Below are 18,246 nucleotides of genomic sequence, written 5' to 3'. Positions count from 1 at the left end.
TCTCTGACCCTTTGAGACAGCATGGAGGAACCTGGACATTACTATGCTAAGCGAAATAAGCCAGTCAGAGACAGATTAGTATCACATGATCTCACTCATATGTGGAATCTAATGAATAAAATAAACTGATGAACAAAATAGATCCAGAGACATGGAAGCATGGAACGGACTGTGGAATCTCAGAGGAAAGGCGGGGTGGGTGGGTGAGTGGGTGGGAAGAGATTCAACCAAAGACCTTGTATGCATATATGGGGAAAAAAGGGGATGTATGGAATAGTTTCAACAATAAAGATCACAAAAAATTTTAAAAAAACTGTTTTCTTTCCACTCTAAAATACTTTAAATTCTCAAAATGGCTTGTTGGGTGTGCTCAGTGGTTGAGCATCGACCCATGAACCAGGAGATCATGGTTCCATTCCTAGTCAGGGCACATGCCCAGGTGCGGGCTCGATCCCCAGTAGGGGGTATGCAGAGGCAGCCGATGGATGATTCTCTCTCATCTTAGAGGTTTCTCTCTCTCTCTCTTTTCTTCTCCTTCCCTCTCTCTGAAATCAATAAAAACATATATTTTTAAAGTTTTTAAAATGCCTGGCACAGTGTAGGCATTCAGTAAATATCTGTAAAATTCACGAATGAAAACTATATGACTTGGTATATAAAATCGTCAGATCCCACGATGGCAACATGCTAGCCTCCGGAGAGATCAGAAGCCCAGGGCTGACACCACGTATTCCCCCCACCCATGCCTTCACCACCCACCCCCCCCGGAAAAAGTTAAAATGATGACGACACAGCGATTCAGGCCCAAACTCATGTTATATGCGAATGTGGAAAAGAGCCATATATATGAGGAGGGGAGACTGAGGCTGATCACAGGACGAAAAATCCAGAGGGCGGACACCGGGCCCGGACTCCTTCTGGAGGCTCAGAAACATCAGGATTCCGGGAGGTCTCACAGCATGGAAGAGCCCTGCCTACGTCAGCTGGTCACAGCCAGCACGGCGGATGGTCAGGCAGCTGCTGAGGACGCTTTTACATCCTAAGAGTCAGCGTCTTTGCTTGGGCCCGTGGACAGGAGGGCCCCGAGGTCGTCCCCACGGAGAAGGATCCAAGGGGCTGAGGAAAGAGAAAGGCTGAGGTCATCAGAATCTCTGAGAGTCTCTGGGTCTCTCCCCTCCCCGTGTGTGCGTGTGTGTGTGTGTGTGTGTGTGTGTGCGTGTGTCTGAGTCTGAGCTACTCTACCCCCCTCTGAGTCTGTTTCCCGCCTCCAGCTCTCCGTCCCCACCTCTGTCTGTCTAGATCTCTGCTCCCATTGTTTGGGGTCTCTCTCTCCCTGGGAGTCTCCCCTCTTCCTGCCCCCCACCTGGTAGCCCCCTCTTCATCCTCCACCACAGCAGAGCTCCTCCTGCAGCCACTGCCATGAGCAGTAAGAAGCCGATGACGATTCCAACCACTGGCACCAAGGACTTGGGTGATGAATCTGCGGCCAGAGAAACGGTGTCAGATGTTAAATGGGCCCCCTGCCCCACCTGAGCCGGGACAGGGGGCTGGGGGTGGGTGTGGGCAGACGAAAGGCCAGCCAGAGCAAGTTCTGGGTCTGGGCAGAAGGCCCGCAGGGGAGATGTGAGAACCAGCCTTAGCAAGCGCGCAGGCGAGGGCCCTGCAGCCTCAGGGCTGGTGTTAGAGCTGGGGGGGGGGGGGGGGCGGGGGGGGCACGGAGCAGTAGGTCACTCAGAGGCCTGAAAGGTGGGTCTTGGTGAGGACTGGCAGCAGCAGGACAGAAGGTGGGCAGACTTCGGCAGGACTGTCCATCGTGGTAAAGGGGCCAGACTCGAGGCCAGCAGCAGAGGCCCGGAAGGCCAGAGGTCAGAGGGCAGGCTCTGGGAGGAGGGGCAGTGGGGGGGCGCGAGGCGGGGAGACTCAGCAGGACCGGCAGCAGCCGTGGGGTGGGGGTGATCGGCCTCCGAGCGGATCGCTACAGAAAGGCCAAAGAAAATGCCCTCCCCCGCGGGACCTCACCCAGGCCCACGGCCAGGGGCTGCGGCAGCCCCGCGTGCTGCACCACGCAGCGGTAGTGGTGCTCGTCGCCGCTCCGCACGGTCAGCGTGGACCAGGCGTGGAAGGAGCCGTCGCCGTTGGGGCCGAAGTTGCTGTCCCCGGAGCCCACGGCCAGCCCGTTCCGCAGGAAGCGCAGCTGCAGCTCCGGGGGGTAGAAGGAGAAGGCGCTGCAGGTGAGCACCGAGAGGCCGGGGCCGCCGGGGCGGGCCTTCAGGCGCATGGACGGCGGCTCTGCAGACAGACAGCGGACAGGCCTGAGCGCCCCGCCCCGGCCCCCGGGCCCCCGGGCCAGGCCAGGGCAGGGCAGGCTGGACAGGGACCCAGAGGGGCCTCCAGTCCCTGCAGCAGGTCCCACCGGGTGCCCTGCATGCCCTGTGCTTCGCCTGGAGAATAGAATGGTAAAAGGAGAGGGACCTGCCGCGGGACAGGGACCCAGCTCTCCGCCATCCGGGTGCCCGCGCTCATCCAGCCTCCCTGCAGCGGACACGTGCTGCGCATCCACCCCGCCGGGCCGGACACCGCCGTGAACAAGAGACCAAGTCCCTCTCTCCATGGAGCTTCTGCTCTAAGGGGAGAGACAGATGTTTGTGTACAAATAAAGGAAAGGGCAACGGACTCTGAAAGGGGAATGAGGGGAAAATAAGACAGACCTACACTCCTTACAAAGATAGTAAGAGGCGCCCTGGCCGGTGGTGCTCAGTGGTTAGAGCGCCAGCCCGTGAACCCAAGGGTCGCAAGTTCGATTCAGGTCAAGGGCACGCACCTGGGTTTCAGGTTCCCCACCCTGTTTGGGGTGCATGTGGGAGGCAACTGATTGATGTGGGTTCTCTCACATCAATGTTTCCCTCTCTTCCTTCTCTCCCCTTCCCCCCCGCCCTTCCACTCCTCCAGTGAGGATTAACAAAAAAACAAAACAAAACAAAAAAAAAAAAAAAAAAGAAAAGAAAAGAAAGAGAGAAAGGAAAAAAAAGATAGTAAGAGGGAATTATGAAGTATTTCATGCCAGCACATTTGAATGTACTGGAAAAATTCCTAAGACATACAACTTTCCAAAACTGACATGATAAAACTTGAGTAGTACTAAGTATTTAAAAAATTTAATCCATAAATTCAAACTTTTCAAGAAACAAAATGCCAGGCCCAGATGACATCATTGGTGAATTCTTCAAAACAACCAAGAAAGAAAAAAAAATCCTGCTCTTACACAAATTCTTCCAGGAAATTGAGAAAAGAGGAAGCTATTCCTAGCATGGTAGCCAGGGTAACCTTGATAACAAAACCTCACAAGGACATAACAAGCAATGGAATTTAATCTCTCATGCAAATAGACTCAAAATCCCTTAAAAAACAACAACACATTAACAGATAGAATCGAGTCATTTAAAAATTGTATTTATTTACTTACTTATTTATTGGTAATGCTCACCCAAGGGTTTTTAAATATATATATTTTATTGATTTTTTACAGAGAGGAAGGGAGAGGGATAGAGAGTCAGAAACATCGATGAGAGAGAGACATCGATCAGCTGCCTCCTGCACACCCCCTACTGGGGATGTGCCTGCAACCAAGGTACATGCCCTTGACCGGAATCGAACCTGGGACCTTTCAGTCCGCAGGCCGACGCTCTCTCTATCCACTGAGCCAAACCGGTTTCGGCAAGGATATTTTTTCCATTGATTTTTAGAGAGAGTGAAAGGGAGGGAGGGAAGGAGGGAGGAAAAGAGAGAAAGAGAAATCCATGTGAGAGAGACATATCAATTGGTTGCCTCCCGCATGCACCCCAACTGGGGCCAGGGATCCAACCTGCAACCCTGGGATCCATCCTGAAACCCAGGGAGTCGCCTTGACCAGGAATTGCACCCGAGACCCTTCGGGGCACAGTCCGATCCTCTAACCATTGAGCAACACCGGCCAGGGTAGAAGAATCAAGTCATTTATATGAAAGATAATACATTATAACCAAGTGAAGTTTTCTTGTGAATTTGAGAATACATGATGTTCACTATCTCCACTCTATTCAACAATTGTACTGGGGATCCTAGCCAGTGCAACAAGGTAAGAAAAAGAAATAAACGGTATTAAAATTGCAAAAGAAAATAAAATGGGTCAAAGATGACATAATCCAAAAGAAGCTATACAAATTTAATAGAAATAAGTAAATCCAAAAATGTTTCTGGATACAGGGAAATATATAAAAATCAATAGTATTTCACGCTGGCCGGTGTGGCGCAATTGGTTGAGCGTTGTCCCATGCACCAAGAGGTTGCCAGTTGATTCCAAGTCAGGACACATGTCCAGGTTGCAGGTTTGATCCCCAGTAGGGGGCCTGCAGGAGGCAGCTGATTGATGTTTCCCTCTCATGGATGTTTCTCTCTCTCCCTCTCTGCTCCTCTTTCTCTAAAAAAACAAAACAAACAAAAAACCAATAAAAACATATTTAAGCCCTAGCTGGTTTGGCTCAGTGGATAGAGCGTCAGCCTGTGGACTGGAGGGTCCCGGGTTCGATTCTGGTCAAGGGCACATGCCCTGTTTGCGGGCTCAATCCCCAGGAGGGGGCATGCAGGAGGCAGCCAATCAATGATTCTCTCTCGTCATTGATGTTTCTATCTCTCTCTCCCTCTCCCTTCCTCTCTGAAATCAATAAAAATCTATTTAAAATAAATAAAAAATATTTAAAAAAATTTTAAAGGCAATAGTATTTCTATAAACTAGCTACAAACAATTAGAAAATGAAATTTTTAGAGTTACCATTTACAGAATCATCAAAGAATGTCAGTACTTAGGAATAAATCTATCCAAAGAGGTGTAAGACCTCTCATGGAAAAGTGCCAGTTATTACTCAGAGAAGTTAAAGGACATCAAAACAAGTAAAGGGATATACTGAAACCATGGATTAGAAGACAATATTGTTAAGATGTCAATTCTCCACATTGACCTATAGATACAATTTAATTACTATAAAATCCCAACAGGACTTCTTTTGGGCAGATATTGACAAGCAGAAATGTATATAGAAATGCAAATGACATAGGATAACCAAAGCAATAGAGCTGGAAGACTCAACTACTGGATCTCAAAACTTTCCACAAACCTACCTTAATAAAGAGTGAGTTATTGGCTCAATTTCAGTCCAATAGATCAGTGGAATGGAAGAGTGTCTAAAAGCAGACTCACACATTGCCCTGACTGGTTTGGCTCAGTGGATAGAGTGTCGGCCTGTGGACTGAGAGGTCCCGGGTTCGATTCCGGTCAAGGGCACGTACCTTGGTTGCGGGCACATCCCCAGTGGGAGGTGTGCAGGAGGCAGCTGGTCGATGTTTCTCTCTCATTGATGTTTCTAACTCTCTATCCCTCTCTATTTTCCTTTCTGTAAAAAATTAATAAAAATATATTTAAAAAAATAAATAAAATAAAAGCAGACTCACACCAAATTTAAGAAAAAGGTTCCACCGCAATTCAGTGGGAAAGACTGGATGATGGTCAACAAACGATGCTGGTTCAACTGGACATCCATGAAGGACACATGAGCCTTGACCCCTGTCCTCACACCATTACATAGAATTAACTCGAGATGAATCATATAGCTAAATATGAAAGCTATTTACAAATAAGAGAAATATTTATCAATGTCTTTTAGAAGAAGATGGGAGAATAGCTTCATAATTTTGAGAAAGGACATATTTATTTGTAATTTTTAATTTTAGAGAGAGAGAGGGAGAGAGAGAGGGGGGAAGGGAAGGAGGGAAAGAGAAACATCAATTTGTTATTTTACTTATTTAAGCATTCATTGGTTTCTTCTTCTACGTGCCCTGACTGGGATCAAACCAACAACCTTGGTGTTTCGGGACACTGCTCTAACCCCGTGGTCGGCAAACTGCGGCTCCCGAGCCACATGCGGCTCTTTGGCCCCTTGAGTGTGGCTCTTCCACAAAATACCACGGCCTGTGCGAGTCTATTTTGAAGAAGTGGCGTTAGAAGAAGTTTAAGTTTAAAAAATTTGGCTCTCCAAAGAAATTTCAATCGTTGTCCTGTTGATATTTGGCTCTGTGGACTCATGAGTTTGCCGACCACTGCTCTAACCAACTTAACCACCCGGCCAGGGCGAAGAAAGATTTCTTAAAGAGAATACACAAAAGAACCGTAGAATAAAAGATGGATAAATTAACATTCATCAAAATTAAGAACATTTGCTCATCAAAAGTTTTCATTAAGAGAGTGAAAAGACAAGCTGCTGATGGAAGAAGTTATTTCCAATAGAACCACTGGACATAGCCAAAGGACTCATATCCAAAATACATCAAGAACTCCAATAAGAAAAAAAAGACAAAAATTCTGATGTTAAAATGGGCAAAAGAGATCTTAGCCTTAGCCATGGGGGCTCAGTTGGTAGGGCATAGTCCAGTGCACTGAGGTTGCAGGTTCAATTCCTGGTCAGGGCACATGCTGGGGTTTCTGGCTTAATGCCCGGTAGGGAGTGTGCAGGAGGCAGCCCATTGATGTTTCACTCTCTCTCTCTCCCCCTTCCTCTCTCTCTAAAAATCAAATTTTTAAAAAATGGGCAAAACACTCCAACAGCCACTCCAAAAGAGTGGATACCCAACTGGTCAATAATGTGAAAAAGTACTCAACATGACAAATCATCCAATCACTTATCTGGCCCTAGCTGGTTTGACTCAATGGGTAGAGCATTGGCCTGGGGGCTGAAGGGTCCCGGGTTTGATTCCTGTCCAGGGCACATGCCTGGGTTGCAGGCTCGATCCCCAGTAGGGGTTGTGCAGGAGGCAGCCGATCAGTGATTCTCTCTTATCACTGATGTTTCTATCTCTCTCTCCCTCTCCCTTCCTCTCTGAAATCAATAAAAAACGTATTTTTTTAAAAATCATTTATCTGATTAGTGAAAAATGAATTCACAAGATATTACGAGACACACCCACTAGAACTGTTAAAATGAAAGACAGTATCAAATTCTGGCAAACCTGTGGAGCAATTGAAATTCACACTCGCACAGCTGGTGGGCGTAGGAAACTGGTTCAACCACTTTGCGAGAAGCATAGCCTGACCTACTAAAGTTAATCCTACACATAGACTAGGACTTAACCGTTCCCCTCATGGGTATGAAGTCCACATAAATGAGAATACAGACTCATCCAAGGACATGCACAAAAATGCTCAGAGCAGCTTTCCTCACGACAGCCCCGAGCTGGGAGGAAGCCGTGCGCTGATACACTGTTATGTGGAACAGTACTCAGCAATCAGAAAGAACGACTGAGACACTCCACAACAGTCCCCACACACGCGGGAGCGAAAGAAACAAGACACAGGCAAGCACACACGCATCGTTGTATGAAGTTCAAAGGCAGGCAACCCTCTCGCGACAGAAGTCAGGTGAGCTGTTACCCTTGGGGAGTACAGAATTGGAGGGGACACAAGAAAGTCTCCTGGGGTCCTGGAATGTCCTAGATCTTGACCTGGAGGACAGGTACTTGGGCACAGATAGAAATGAATCGAGCCCGGCTGGTGTGGCTCAACAGTTGAGCGTCAACCCATGAACCAGGAGATCACGGTTCGATTCCCGGTCAGGGCACATGCCTGGGTTGCAGGCTCGATCCCCAGTGGGGGGGCATGCAGGAGGCAGATGACCCATGATTCTCTCTCTCTCTCGTCATTGATGTTTCTATCTATCTCTCCTCCCTCTCTGAAATCAATAAAAATATATTTTAAATAAGTAAATAAATCATCCCTCTCACTGCCAGGTAGAGGGTGGTCCGTATGGAGGGCCGAGAGGGAAGCTGGGATGGCAAGGTGGGGGGACCCTAGGGGCAAAGAGCTGATTCCAGCCCTCGAGAATCCCCCCGGCCTGTACCTCATACAGCTCAGAGTGACATGTGCTGTAACGGAGGTCACACGAGGCTTCATGGGAGCCCCCAAAAGGGAAATGAGAGCCTCATGGACCGGAAGAAGGTCCCTGGGTGCGACACCAGTGGAACCGGACAGAGAATGACAGAGGTGAAGAGAGGGGAGGGCTGGTGTGAGCTCAGGGAACTCTGGGTGACTCCACCTGGCAGAGGGGTGCAGACGAGAAATGTGAGGCTCGGGAGAGGGACAGGGGCCACACCCGCTGGGGCCCAATGCCAGGCTGAGGGCCTGGAGCTCTGACCCGAGGGCTCTGGGAGCCACAGGAGGGCTGTGTGCAGGAGAGGGGCAGGGTCACCTCTGGGGACGGAAAGGCCCTCCGGGACCTATGGGGGCTGGGCTGGGGGCACTGGAGGCTGGGAGGCCAGGGAAGAGGCTGTGGGAAGAGGACACAGAGATCCCGGGATCGGGTCCCTCGGGCGGCTGCTCACCCTTCCACTCCAGGTTACTGCGGCCGGTCTCCAGGTGGCCCAGCAGCCTCTGGGGGCAGGAGGACATCAGGAAGTGCCTCTCCTGCCACACGGCGTCCTCATGCTGCCGCCACTTCTGACCAATGGCCCGGGCCTCGGGCCAGTCTCCATCCCAGTTGCCCGCCTTGACGTCGAACTTCATGAACTCCTCACCATTCAGGGCAAACGTGGCCACGGCAACTGAGGAATTGTCGGGGCCCAACTCACAGCCCAGCAGGCCCTGCAGGATGTAGGAACCTGGGGTACCCACACACAGGTGAGCAGGGCCCAGGACAGGGGCCCCAGCCCCTCCTCCCTCAGACCCAGAAATCCAGGACCCCAGCCCCTCCTCCATCAGGCCCAGGAGTCCAGGCCCCCAGCCCCTCCTCCCTCAGACCCAGGAGTCCAGGCCCCCAGCCCCTCCTCCCTCAGACCCAGGAGTCCAGGCCCCCAGCCCCTCCTCCCTCAGACCCAGGAGCCCAGGCCCCCAGCCCCTCCTCCCTCAGACCCAGGAGTCCAGGCCCCCAGCCCTCCTCCCTCAGACCCAGGAGTCCAGGCCCCCAGCCCCTCCTCCCTCAGACCCAGGAGTCCAGGCCCCCAGCCCCTCCTCCCTCAGACCCAGGGGTCCCCCCCCCCCCCCCCCCCCGCTCACCTCCCTCAGACCCAGGGGTCCCCCCCCTCACCTCCTTCCTGCAGGACTGTGAAGGCCTCCAGGAAGAGCTCCTGGTGGCCCCTCAGGTCGGCCGTCTCCTTCTCCCAGTACCAGGGCAGCTGGCTCTCCCAGATCCACGCCCCGAAGGGCTCCGCCTGGCCCCGCAGGTTACTGTAGCGCAGGTACTGCTGCGGCCCCAGCCAGCCCGTGGCCCAGAAGGCGGGGGTGCCCGGGGCCGGGGAGGACACGGCGGTCAGGCGGTACAGGAGCGAGCGGTGGCCGTCTGCAGGGACAGGTGAGGGCGGGTGGGGGCGGGCGGCCCCCCCGCACCCCGAGAGCGCAAAGACAGCCCGGACAGAGGGGGCAGACCGGAGAGAAGGGGGCAGACCGGAGAGGGGCACAGGGACCTGGGGCCGGGGGCCAGGTGGTGCCCGGGCGCACGGAGCCGCGGAGGAGCAAGCGGTAAACAACGTGAAACGCGCGGGGGGACGGGACGGGGCTCCGGGGAGACGTCGGGTTCCGCTCCTTTCCCCGCCCCCGGCGCCCCGACAGCCCGCCGAGCGCCCCTCACCTGCGCGCAGGGTCCGGGGCAGGAGGAAGAGCAGCAGGCAGAGCCCCCAAGGCTGAGGCTGGGGGACCCGCATCCTGAGAGGGAGACCTGGGGCGGGAGGGGGCGTGTGACTCCTGGGGACCCCCGCCCCGCCCCCTCCTCCCCCAACTCCGCGGGGCTCGGCCACCACGGCCTCCGCGCCGGCGTCTGCGGGTGCGGGTTCAGGGCTCCGGCCCGGACGGTGACAAGTGCCCTACGCCTCAGTGAACTTTCACCCCTTAATTTGGTGCTGTTGGTTAATTAATTACAGAGCCCGGATAGGCTGAGATTCATTCCCAGAGCTCAGCCCCGCCTCCTCCTCCGCCCCCGGCCCCCAGCCGCTCCTCCCTCGGACCCAGGAGTCCGGGTCCCCACCCCCTCCTCCCTCGGACCCAGGAGTCCGGGTCCCACCCCCTCCTCCCTCGGACCCAGGAGTCCGGGTCTCTACCCCTCCTCCCTCGGACCCAGGAGTCCGGGTCTCTACCCCTCCTCCCTCGGACCCAGGAGTCCGGGTCCCCAGCCCCTCCTCCCTCGGATCCAGGAGTCCGGGTCTCTACCCCTCCTCCCTCGGACCCAGGAGTCCGGGTCCCCAGCCCCTCCTCCCTCGGATCCAGGAGTCCGGGTCTCTACCCCTCCTCCCTCGGACCCAGGAGTCCGGGTCCCAGCCCCTCCTCCCTCGGACCCAGGAGTCCGGGTCCCACCCCCTCCTCCCTCGGACCCAGGAGTCCGGGTCCCAGCCCCTCCTCCCTCGGACCCAGGAGTCCGGGTCCCCACCCCCTCCTCCCTCGGACCCAGGAGTCCGGGACCCCAGCCGCTCCTCCCTCGGACCCAGAAGTCCGGGTCCCCAGCCGCTCCTCCCTCGGACCCAGGCGTCGAGTCCCCAGCACCTCGGCCCCAGGAGTCCGGGTCCCCGGCCCCAGAAGCCCGCACCCAGGCGGTCCTCCCTCGGTCGGCGCCCAGCTCCGCTCACCGCAGCCGCGATCCCTTCCCGCCTGCAGCCCCAGCTGGCTCCCGTGACTGGAGACCCCAGTTCCTCTCTCACATCCTGTCCGGAGACTGTTCCCCGACTCCAGGAATATGCAACCCCGCCCCCCAGCTGCAGGGCACACCCCAGGCCCTGGGCCCAGACTTTGAGTGTTTGTCTCTGCCTGTCTTGAAAGTTTTGTCTTTTTTTTTTTTTTTTTTTTTAATCTGTTTCTCTGTCGCTCCCTGTTTTTTTCATGTTGAGGGGATCGGCCAGCCCGAAATGTCAAGACCGAGTTGAGAGCAGACTCAACGCTATTGGAGTCCAGGCCCCCTCCGGGCCTGCGGCCCTCCTTACCTCATTTACCCCCGGGCTTCAGTAGCTTGGCTACCGGGCTGACTCCACACACTTCTGTCAGTAGTTCCTCCTCGGAACCCCTCCCCCGGGTGGCCCGTTAAAGTGCCCCTGCACTTCTTTTTTTCTTTTTTTTTTTTAAACAATATTTTTGTTTTAGAACAATGTTTTATTAGTAAAATAAAAACTTTGTATAAAGACATTACAGATCAAAAGCTCTTTTTTACATTTATTGATTCAAGGTCCCGTTATGCATCAGACAATGAGCAGGCACAGCACAAGCAAAGCAAAATGGACACTCAGATCCCACGGCTGCCAAATGCCGCCCTTCAGGCAACAGGCGGGTCTGGCCGGGTCGCTGAGTGTCCTCCAGAGACACTGCGGTTGTGGGTTTCATTCTGGGTCTGGGCACATACAAGAATCAACAAATGGCTGTGGCTGGTGTTGCTCAGTGGTCAGACCGTAGGCCCACACAGGAAAGGGTTTGATTCCCTGCCAAGGGCACATACCTGGGCTGCAGGTTCAACCCCGGGCGCGGTCAGGGCGTGTGGAGAGGCAACCAATCTATGTGTGTCTCTCACACCAATGTTTCTCTCTCTCTGACTCTCTCTCTCTCTCTCCCCCCCGCCCTCCCTCCCTTTCATTCCCTCTAAAAATCAATGGAAAAAATATCCTTGGGTGAGGATTAACCAAAAAATAAGGGTCAGGGAAACAACGCTTGAAATCTGCCCAGAAACTAAACTGGCAGAGATATTAACAAATGGAAAGTCACCCATCAGCAAAAAGACACTTCTCATTGTTCTAAAAGTGCTTAAAACCTGGACACGAGCCCAGTCGGCTTGGCTCAGTGGTTGAGCGTCGACCTACTAACCAGGAGGTCACGGTTTAATTCCCGGTCAGGGCACATGCCTGGGTTGTGGGCTCGATCCCCAATGGGGGGCATGTAGGAGGCAGCCAATCAGTAATTTTCTCTCATCATTGATGTTTCGCTTTCTCTCTCCTTTCCTCTCTGAAATCTATAAAAAGTATTAAAAAAACAAACTTTTCCCTAGCTGGTTTGGCTCAGTGGATAGAGTGTCGGCCTGCGGACTGAAGGATCCCATGTTCGATTCCTGGTCAGGGCACATGCCAGGGTTGCGGGCTCGATCCCCAGTGGGGGGTGTGCAGGAGGCATTGGATCAATGATTCCCTCTCATCATTGATGTTTCTATCTGTCTCCCTTCCTCTCTAAAATCAACAAAAATACATGAAAAAAACACACAAAAAACAAGCAAACCTGGACATGAACCCTGTAGCTAGCTTATAATTTTTTTAAATTGTTATTGATTTCAGAGAGGAAGGGAGAGGGAGAGAGAACTAGAAACATCAATGATGAGAAAGAATCACTGATTGGCTGCCTCCTGCACGCCCCCTACTGGGGATCCAGCCCGAAACCTGGGCATGTGCCCTTGACCGGAATCGAACCCAGACCCTTCAGTCTGCAGGCCAACACTCTATCCACTGAGACAAACTGGCGAGGGCGCTTATCATTTCTTCAAGAAAGCAAAAACTGCAAAGAAATGTAGACTAGTATTCATATCCGTTTCCCCTGCAAAATGATCAAGAATTTATTTGAAAGGTTGACTAGCATTCATATCCGTTTCCCCCTTCAAATGATCAAGAATTTATTTGAAATACCTTATATGATGAACTGAAATAAACTTGGCCAACGACCATGATACTGACGTTTTATAGCATGAGCTCCAATCAGCCTATTTCTGAACTCCCAGGATGCCTTTTCTACAGTGACTTCAAGGAGAGCATTGCCCACAAGCCTTTGGGTCTTGAATACCTTCTGACATGATCTCATTAGCACACAGTCCCAATATACATCACTATGCCCCTTTAAAAATATATATATATATATATTTTAGCCCTAACTGGTTTGGCTCAGTGGATGAAGCGTCGGCCTGCGGACTCAAGGGTCTCAGGTTCGATTCCGGTCAAGGGCATGTACCTTGGTTGCAGGCACATCCCCAGTGGGGGGTGTGCAGGAGGCAGCTGATGGATGTTTCTCTCTCATCGATGTTTCTAACTCCGATGTTTCTAACTCCCAATCCCTCTCTCTTCCTCTCTGTAAAAAACAAATTAAAAAATAATAATAATAAATAAAAATATACTTTATTGATTTTTTACAGAGAGGGAGGGAGAGGGATAGAGAGCCAGAAACATCAATGAGAGAGAAACATCGATCAGCTGCCTCCTGCACACCTCCCACTGGGGACACGCATGCAACCAAGGTACATGCCCCTGACTGGAATCAAACCTGGGACCTTTCAGTCCGCAGGCCGATGCTCTATCCACTGAGCCAAACCGGTTAGGGCACTATGCCCTTTTCTATAAAGGACTTGAGCATTCTGGACTTTGGCATCTGCAGGGTGTCCCGGAACAACCCCCACGGATACCAAGGCACACCAACGCTCTGCTAGCGTGCTTACAGCCCTCACTCCCCCTCCCCCGGCCCGCACGCCCGGCGATAATGCCTCCATTCATTTGCTTCATTGTAAAATGCACAAAACGTAAGATTTACCATTTAATGGAACTTCTCGTGCCTGGGGGGTCCCTGACTCTCTCATGTTTGTGGGGTTCCCATACGTATGTGTGTATGTATGAAGCTTGGTTATTTTCTCTTGCTAAAAGAAACAATGACTTACCATTTAATGACGTTCACTGCATTCACAATGTGAACCACCACCACTATCTAGTTCCCGAAAAGGAGACCCACACAGCAAGCAGCCCCTTCTCACCCCCAGCCCTGGCAACCACTGATCTGCTTTCTGTTTCATTATTATTATTATTATTATTATTATTTTAAATATATTTTTGTTGATTTCAAAGAGGAAGGGAGAGGGAGAGAGAGATAGAAACATCAATGATGAGAGGGAATCATTGACTGGCTGCCTCCTACACGCCCCATACTGGGGATGGAGCCCAAAATCTGGGCATGTGCCCTGACCGGGAATCAAACTGTGACCTCCTGGTTCATAGGTCGACACTCAACCACTGAGCCAAGCCAGCCAGGCTTGGCTTCTTTACTTAACATAATGTTTTTGAGGTTCATCCATATTGTAGCATGTGTCAGATTTTCATTTCTTTTTTTGTTTTTGTTTTTAAATCTTCACCCGAGGATATTTTTCATTGATTTTTAGGGAGAGTGGAAGAGAGAAGGAAAGACAGAGGGCAATATCGATGTGAGAGAAACACATCAACTGACTGCCGCCTGCATGAGCCCCGACCAGGAACGGGCTGGGAGGAACCTGCAAGTGAGGTACATGCCCTTGACTGGTCTTGAACCTGGGACCCTTCAGTCCACAGGCTGATGTTCTATCCACTAAACCATACTGCCTAGGGCAGAACTTCATTCATTTTTATGGCTGAATAATATTCCATTTCATAGATCTATCACCTTTTGTTTATCCATACATCTGTTGATGGACGTTTGGGTTGTTTCCACTTTGGGGCTATTCTACACTAATAAAAGAGAAAGATGCAAATTGACCATACCTCTGCAATGCCCACCAGCCAATCAGGAGTGTGTATGCAAATTAACCCAACAAAGATGGCAGGTTAATTTGCATATGTAGGTGCCAAGCGGCCTGGGTCCTGGGGACGGGCACCAAGCCTGCAGCCTCCAGGGACCATCGCTGGCCCCAGGGGGAGAGGGTGGCCGCACAGCTTGACAGCAGGGCCTGCTTGGCCGTCGCCATGGCGACCCACGAGCAGGCAAGCATGGCCCGCATACAGCACCCAGCAGGGCCTGCTTGCCCATCACCGTGGTGTGGAGCAGGCAGGCCCTGCAGAGAGCAGAGAACCATGGGAAGTGGGCCTAAGCCATCAGTAGGACATTCCCTGAGGGCTCCCAGATTGGAGAGGGTACAGGTCTGGCTAAGGGACCCCCTCCCATGCACGAATTTCGTGCACCAGGCCTCTAGTCTATACATATAAAGAGATAATATGCTAATTTGTCCGTTAAGGTGTCCAGTCACCACCAGCCTGTGGGCGGGGACTTCCACCCCCAGCACTAACGTCACGCTGCCTGCGTGCGTCCCCACCCAGCGCTGAGGTGAAGCTGCCTGCCTGCATCCCCGGCTAGGGGCGTGACACTGCCTGCGTGAGTCCCTGTTCAGTGCTGACGTGACGCTGCAGTGGGGGGGGGGGGGATTTGGGCTTGACGGGGGACCTCAAGCCACACACCCCCACCCCAGCACCGGGCAGGGGGACCTCAGGCTGCATACCCCGCCCAGCAGGGCTTGACAGGGGACCTCAGACAGCGCCCCCCACCCCAGGGCCAGGCTGGGGGACGTGAGGCTGCACCCCCCACCTGGAGGAGCTTAATAGGGGTGGGGCTGGCAAGGTCTGGGTCTCGTGCGTTTTCGAAGTGTGTGCAGGTGGTGGGCGGGGACTTGACTCTGGGTCCCATGGCACGCCCTAGACCAGGGGTCCTCAAACTTTTTAAACAGGGGGCCAGTTCACTGTCCCTCAGACCGTTGGAGGGCCGGATTATAGTTAAAAAACACACACTATGAACAAATTCCTATGCATACTGCTAAGTCGGCTGCTAAGCAGGACAGGCAGCGGCGGCAAAAACACCCGGCAGGCCGCATGTGGCCCGCGGGCCGTAGTTTGAGGACCCCTGCCCTAGATGCTGACAGGAGGGAGATTTTAAACATTATTTATTTATTTATTTATTTTATTACTTTATTGATTAAGGTATCACATATTTGTCATCAACCCCCACCCCAAACATATTTTTATTGATTTCAGAGAGGACGGAAGAGGGAGAGATAGATACATCCACGATGAGAGAGAATTATGGATCAGCTGCCTCCTGCAAGTCCCCCACTGGGGATCAAGCCCACAACCCGGGCATGTGCCCTTGACTGGAATCAAACCTGGGACCTGTCAGTTCGCAGGCTGACGCTCTATCCACTGAGTCAAACCGGCTAGGGCAGGAGGGAGATTTCATATACATTTTACTAATTTTCTTTCATCTCTGACACTTCTATTATAGAGAAAGGGCAAATGGCAATATTAAAATATTTCTTCTAATTAATTCCCTTTTAATGTGCATGAATTTCGTGCACCAGGCCACTAGTTATAAGTAACTAGAGGCCTGGTGGTGATCAGGGCTGATTGGGGCCTTCCGGCCGGCAGCCAGGGCCTTCCTTCATTCCATGCCGCCCCCTGGTGGTCAGCGCACGTCATAGTGAGCGATTGAACTCCCGGTCTCCCGGTCGAACTCCCAGGGGACACTTTGCATATTAGCCTTTTATATATAGAGATAGATGCTTCTATGAACATTTATGTACATGTTTTGCTTTGTTTTTTAGTAGCTGTTTTCAATTCTTTGGGGTATATACCCAGAAATGGAATTGGTAGGTCATATGATGTACTTACTGGTCAAGGTTCTCCATAGAAACAGAACTAACAGGATGTGTATATACATATAGATAGGAAGAGACTTTAAGGAATTGGCTCACATGATTGTGGAGACTTGCTGAGTCTAACCTCTGATAGGGGTGGTGGGCAGGCTGGGGACTCAGGAAAGAGTTGCAGCTGAGAAGGCCAAAGTCAGGCAGGATGGAGAACCAGGAAGGCTGATCTAGCACAGTGGTCGGCAAACTCATTAGTCGACAGAGCCAAATAGCAACAGTACAACGGTTGAAATTTCTTTGGAGAGCCCAATTTTTTAAACTGAAACTTCTTCTAACGCCACTTCTTCAAAATAGACTCGCCCAGGCCGTGGTATTTTGTGGAAGAGCCACACTCAAGGGGCCAAAGAGCCCATGTGGCTCGCGAGCCACAGTTTGCTGACCACGGGGTTAGAGTGTCATCTTGATATACCAAGGTTTCGGGTTTGTTCCCCAGTCAGGGCACACATAAGAAGCAATCAATGAATGCATAAATAAATCGAACCAATTGATGTCTCTCTCTCTCTCTCTCTCTCTCTCTCTCTCTCTCAAATCAATAAATATAAAACACCCTCACAGAAACATCCAGAGTAATGTTTTTTTTTTAAATATTTTTATTGATTTTTAGAGAAAGAGGAAGGGGGGCAAGAGAGAGAGAGAACGGGAAAGGGAGAGGGGAGAAAGAGACATTGATGTGAGAGTGTAACATCAATCAGCTGCCTTTTGCATGCCCCCTACTGAGGATCAAGCCTGCAACCCAGGCTGTGCGCTGGTAGGAAATCAAACCAGCGACCTTTTGGTGTACAGGATGATGCTCAACCATCTGAGCCAGGGCCAGAGGAATGTTTGCCCAAACATCTGGGCACTTCGGCCCAGCAAGTCGACACATGACATGAACCACCACAGATGGTAAAATGTATGTTCCATTTATTGAGGAACCTCTGTGGATTTTCATTACTGTCCTTGGATTCTGCTAGAATAGCACAGACCCACCCCAAAGGGCTGCCTATGATCCTGAAGGGTTCTGCTTTCATGTCCCCATGAGTCCTATTACAGCACCCTTAGCACTTTCCGAAAATACTCGCAGGAATCTGCCGCACCCAGCTGTCCCTTCTACATCCCTTGGGACCCGGCTATGTCTGTGGGACACTATTTCAGCTGTTCTGGGCTCTCATTTTATTTTTTAAAATATATTTTATTGATTTTTTACAGAGAGGAAGGGGGAGGGACAGAGAATTAGAAAAATCAACGAGAGAGAAACATCGATCAGCTGCCTCCTGCACACCCCCCACTGGGGATGTGCCCGAAACCAAGGTACATGCCCTTGACCGGAATCGAACTGAGACCCTTGAGTCCGCAGGCCAATGCTCTATCCACTGAGCCAAACCGGTCAGGGCTATTTTTTATTTTTTTTAAATATAATTTTATTGATTTCAGAGAGGAAGGGTGAGGGAGAGAGAGAGAAGCATCAATGATGAGAGAGAATCATTGATGGGCTGGCTGCCTCCTGCACGCCCCCCACTGGGGATTGAGGCCACAAGCCGGGCATGTGCCCTTGACCAGAATCGAACCGGGACCCTTCAGGTCTCAGGATGATGCTCTATCCACTGAGCCAAACCAGCCAGGGCTGGGCTCTCATTTTAAAGACCCTCAGGACCCTACCCTGATGGTCCTTGGTATGTAGATGCCCAGTGCCCTGTGACAATAGCCCCCAGGGCCCTGCTAAGCTTCTCCTTGAAAATCATCAGCCTGGGGGCCCTCATCTTACTTAGGATGCCCCAGAACAGCCCTGGCACCGAGTGGTCCGTGTGGTTTG

At 51.8% G+C, this 18,246-nt stretch overlaps 1 protein-coding gene across 4 annotated transcripts; it reads right to left on the bottom strand.

The window, feature by feature from the left end:
* Positions 1-797: 797 nt before the first annotated feature.
* Positions 798-11,050, bottom strand: FCGRT (Fc gamma receptor and transporter). 4 transcript variants are annotated; one of them, XM_079759500.1, is made up of 7 exons: positions 10,984-11,050; positions 9,645-9,731; positions 9,105-9,356; positions 8,404-8,679; positions 2,020-2,289; positions 1,364-1,480; positions 798-1,116 (listed from the first exon to the last, which is right to left on the bottom strand). In XM_079759500.1, exons 2-7 carry the CDS (start codon positions 9,715-9,717, stop codon positions 1,040-1,042), a joined length of 1,065 nt encoding a protein of 354 aa, XP_079615626.1. In that variant the 5' UTR covers positions 9,718-9,731; positions 10,984-11,050; the 3' UTR covers positions 798-1,039. The 4 variants fall into 4 exon arrangements, with proteins under 4 accessions (XP_079615626.1, XP_079615629.1, XP_079615627.1 ...); XM_079759503.1 differs by lacking the exon at positions 10,984-11,050 and adding an exon at positions 10,633-10,928; XM_079759501.1 differs by lacking the exon at positions 10,984-11,050 and adding an exon at positions 10,550-10,664.
* Positions 11,051-18,246: the final 7,196 nt, after the last annotated feature.

This window comes from Cnephaeus nilssonii (genome assembly GCF_951640355.1).
Source record: "Cnephaeus nilssonii genome assembly, chromosome: 20".
In the NCBI taxonomy this organism is placed as follows: domain Eukaryota; kingdom Metazoa; phylum Chordata; class Mammalia; order Chiroptera; family Vespertilionidae; genus Cnephaeus; species Cnephaeus nilssonii.
The sequence above is the reverse complement of the archived record's forward strand: the minus strand, read 5'-3'. Positions and strand labels throughout refer to the sequence as shown.

Excerpts from the sequence above, each read along its gene's own strand:
- FCGRT (XM_079759500.1), bottom strand. The coding sequence starts at position 9,717 with ATGCGGGTCCCCCAGCCTCAGCCTTGGGGGCTCTGCCTGCTGCTCTTC. Across the intron at positions 8,680-9,104 it reads CACAGTCCTGCAGGAAGGAG|GTTCCTACATCCTGCAGGGC; the intron begins GTGAGGGGGGGG and ends TGGGTACCCCAG. Across the intron at positions 2,290-8,403 it reads CAGTAACCTGGAGTGGAAGG|AGCCGCCGTCCATGCGCCTG; the intron begins GTGAGCAGCCGC and ends GTCTGTCTGCAG.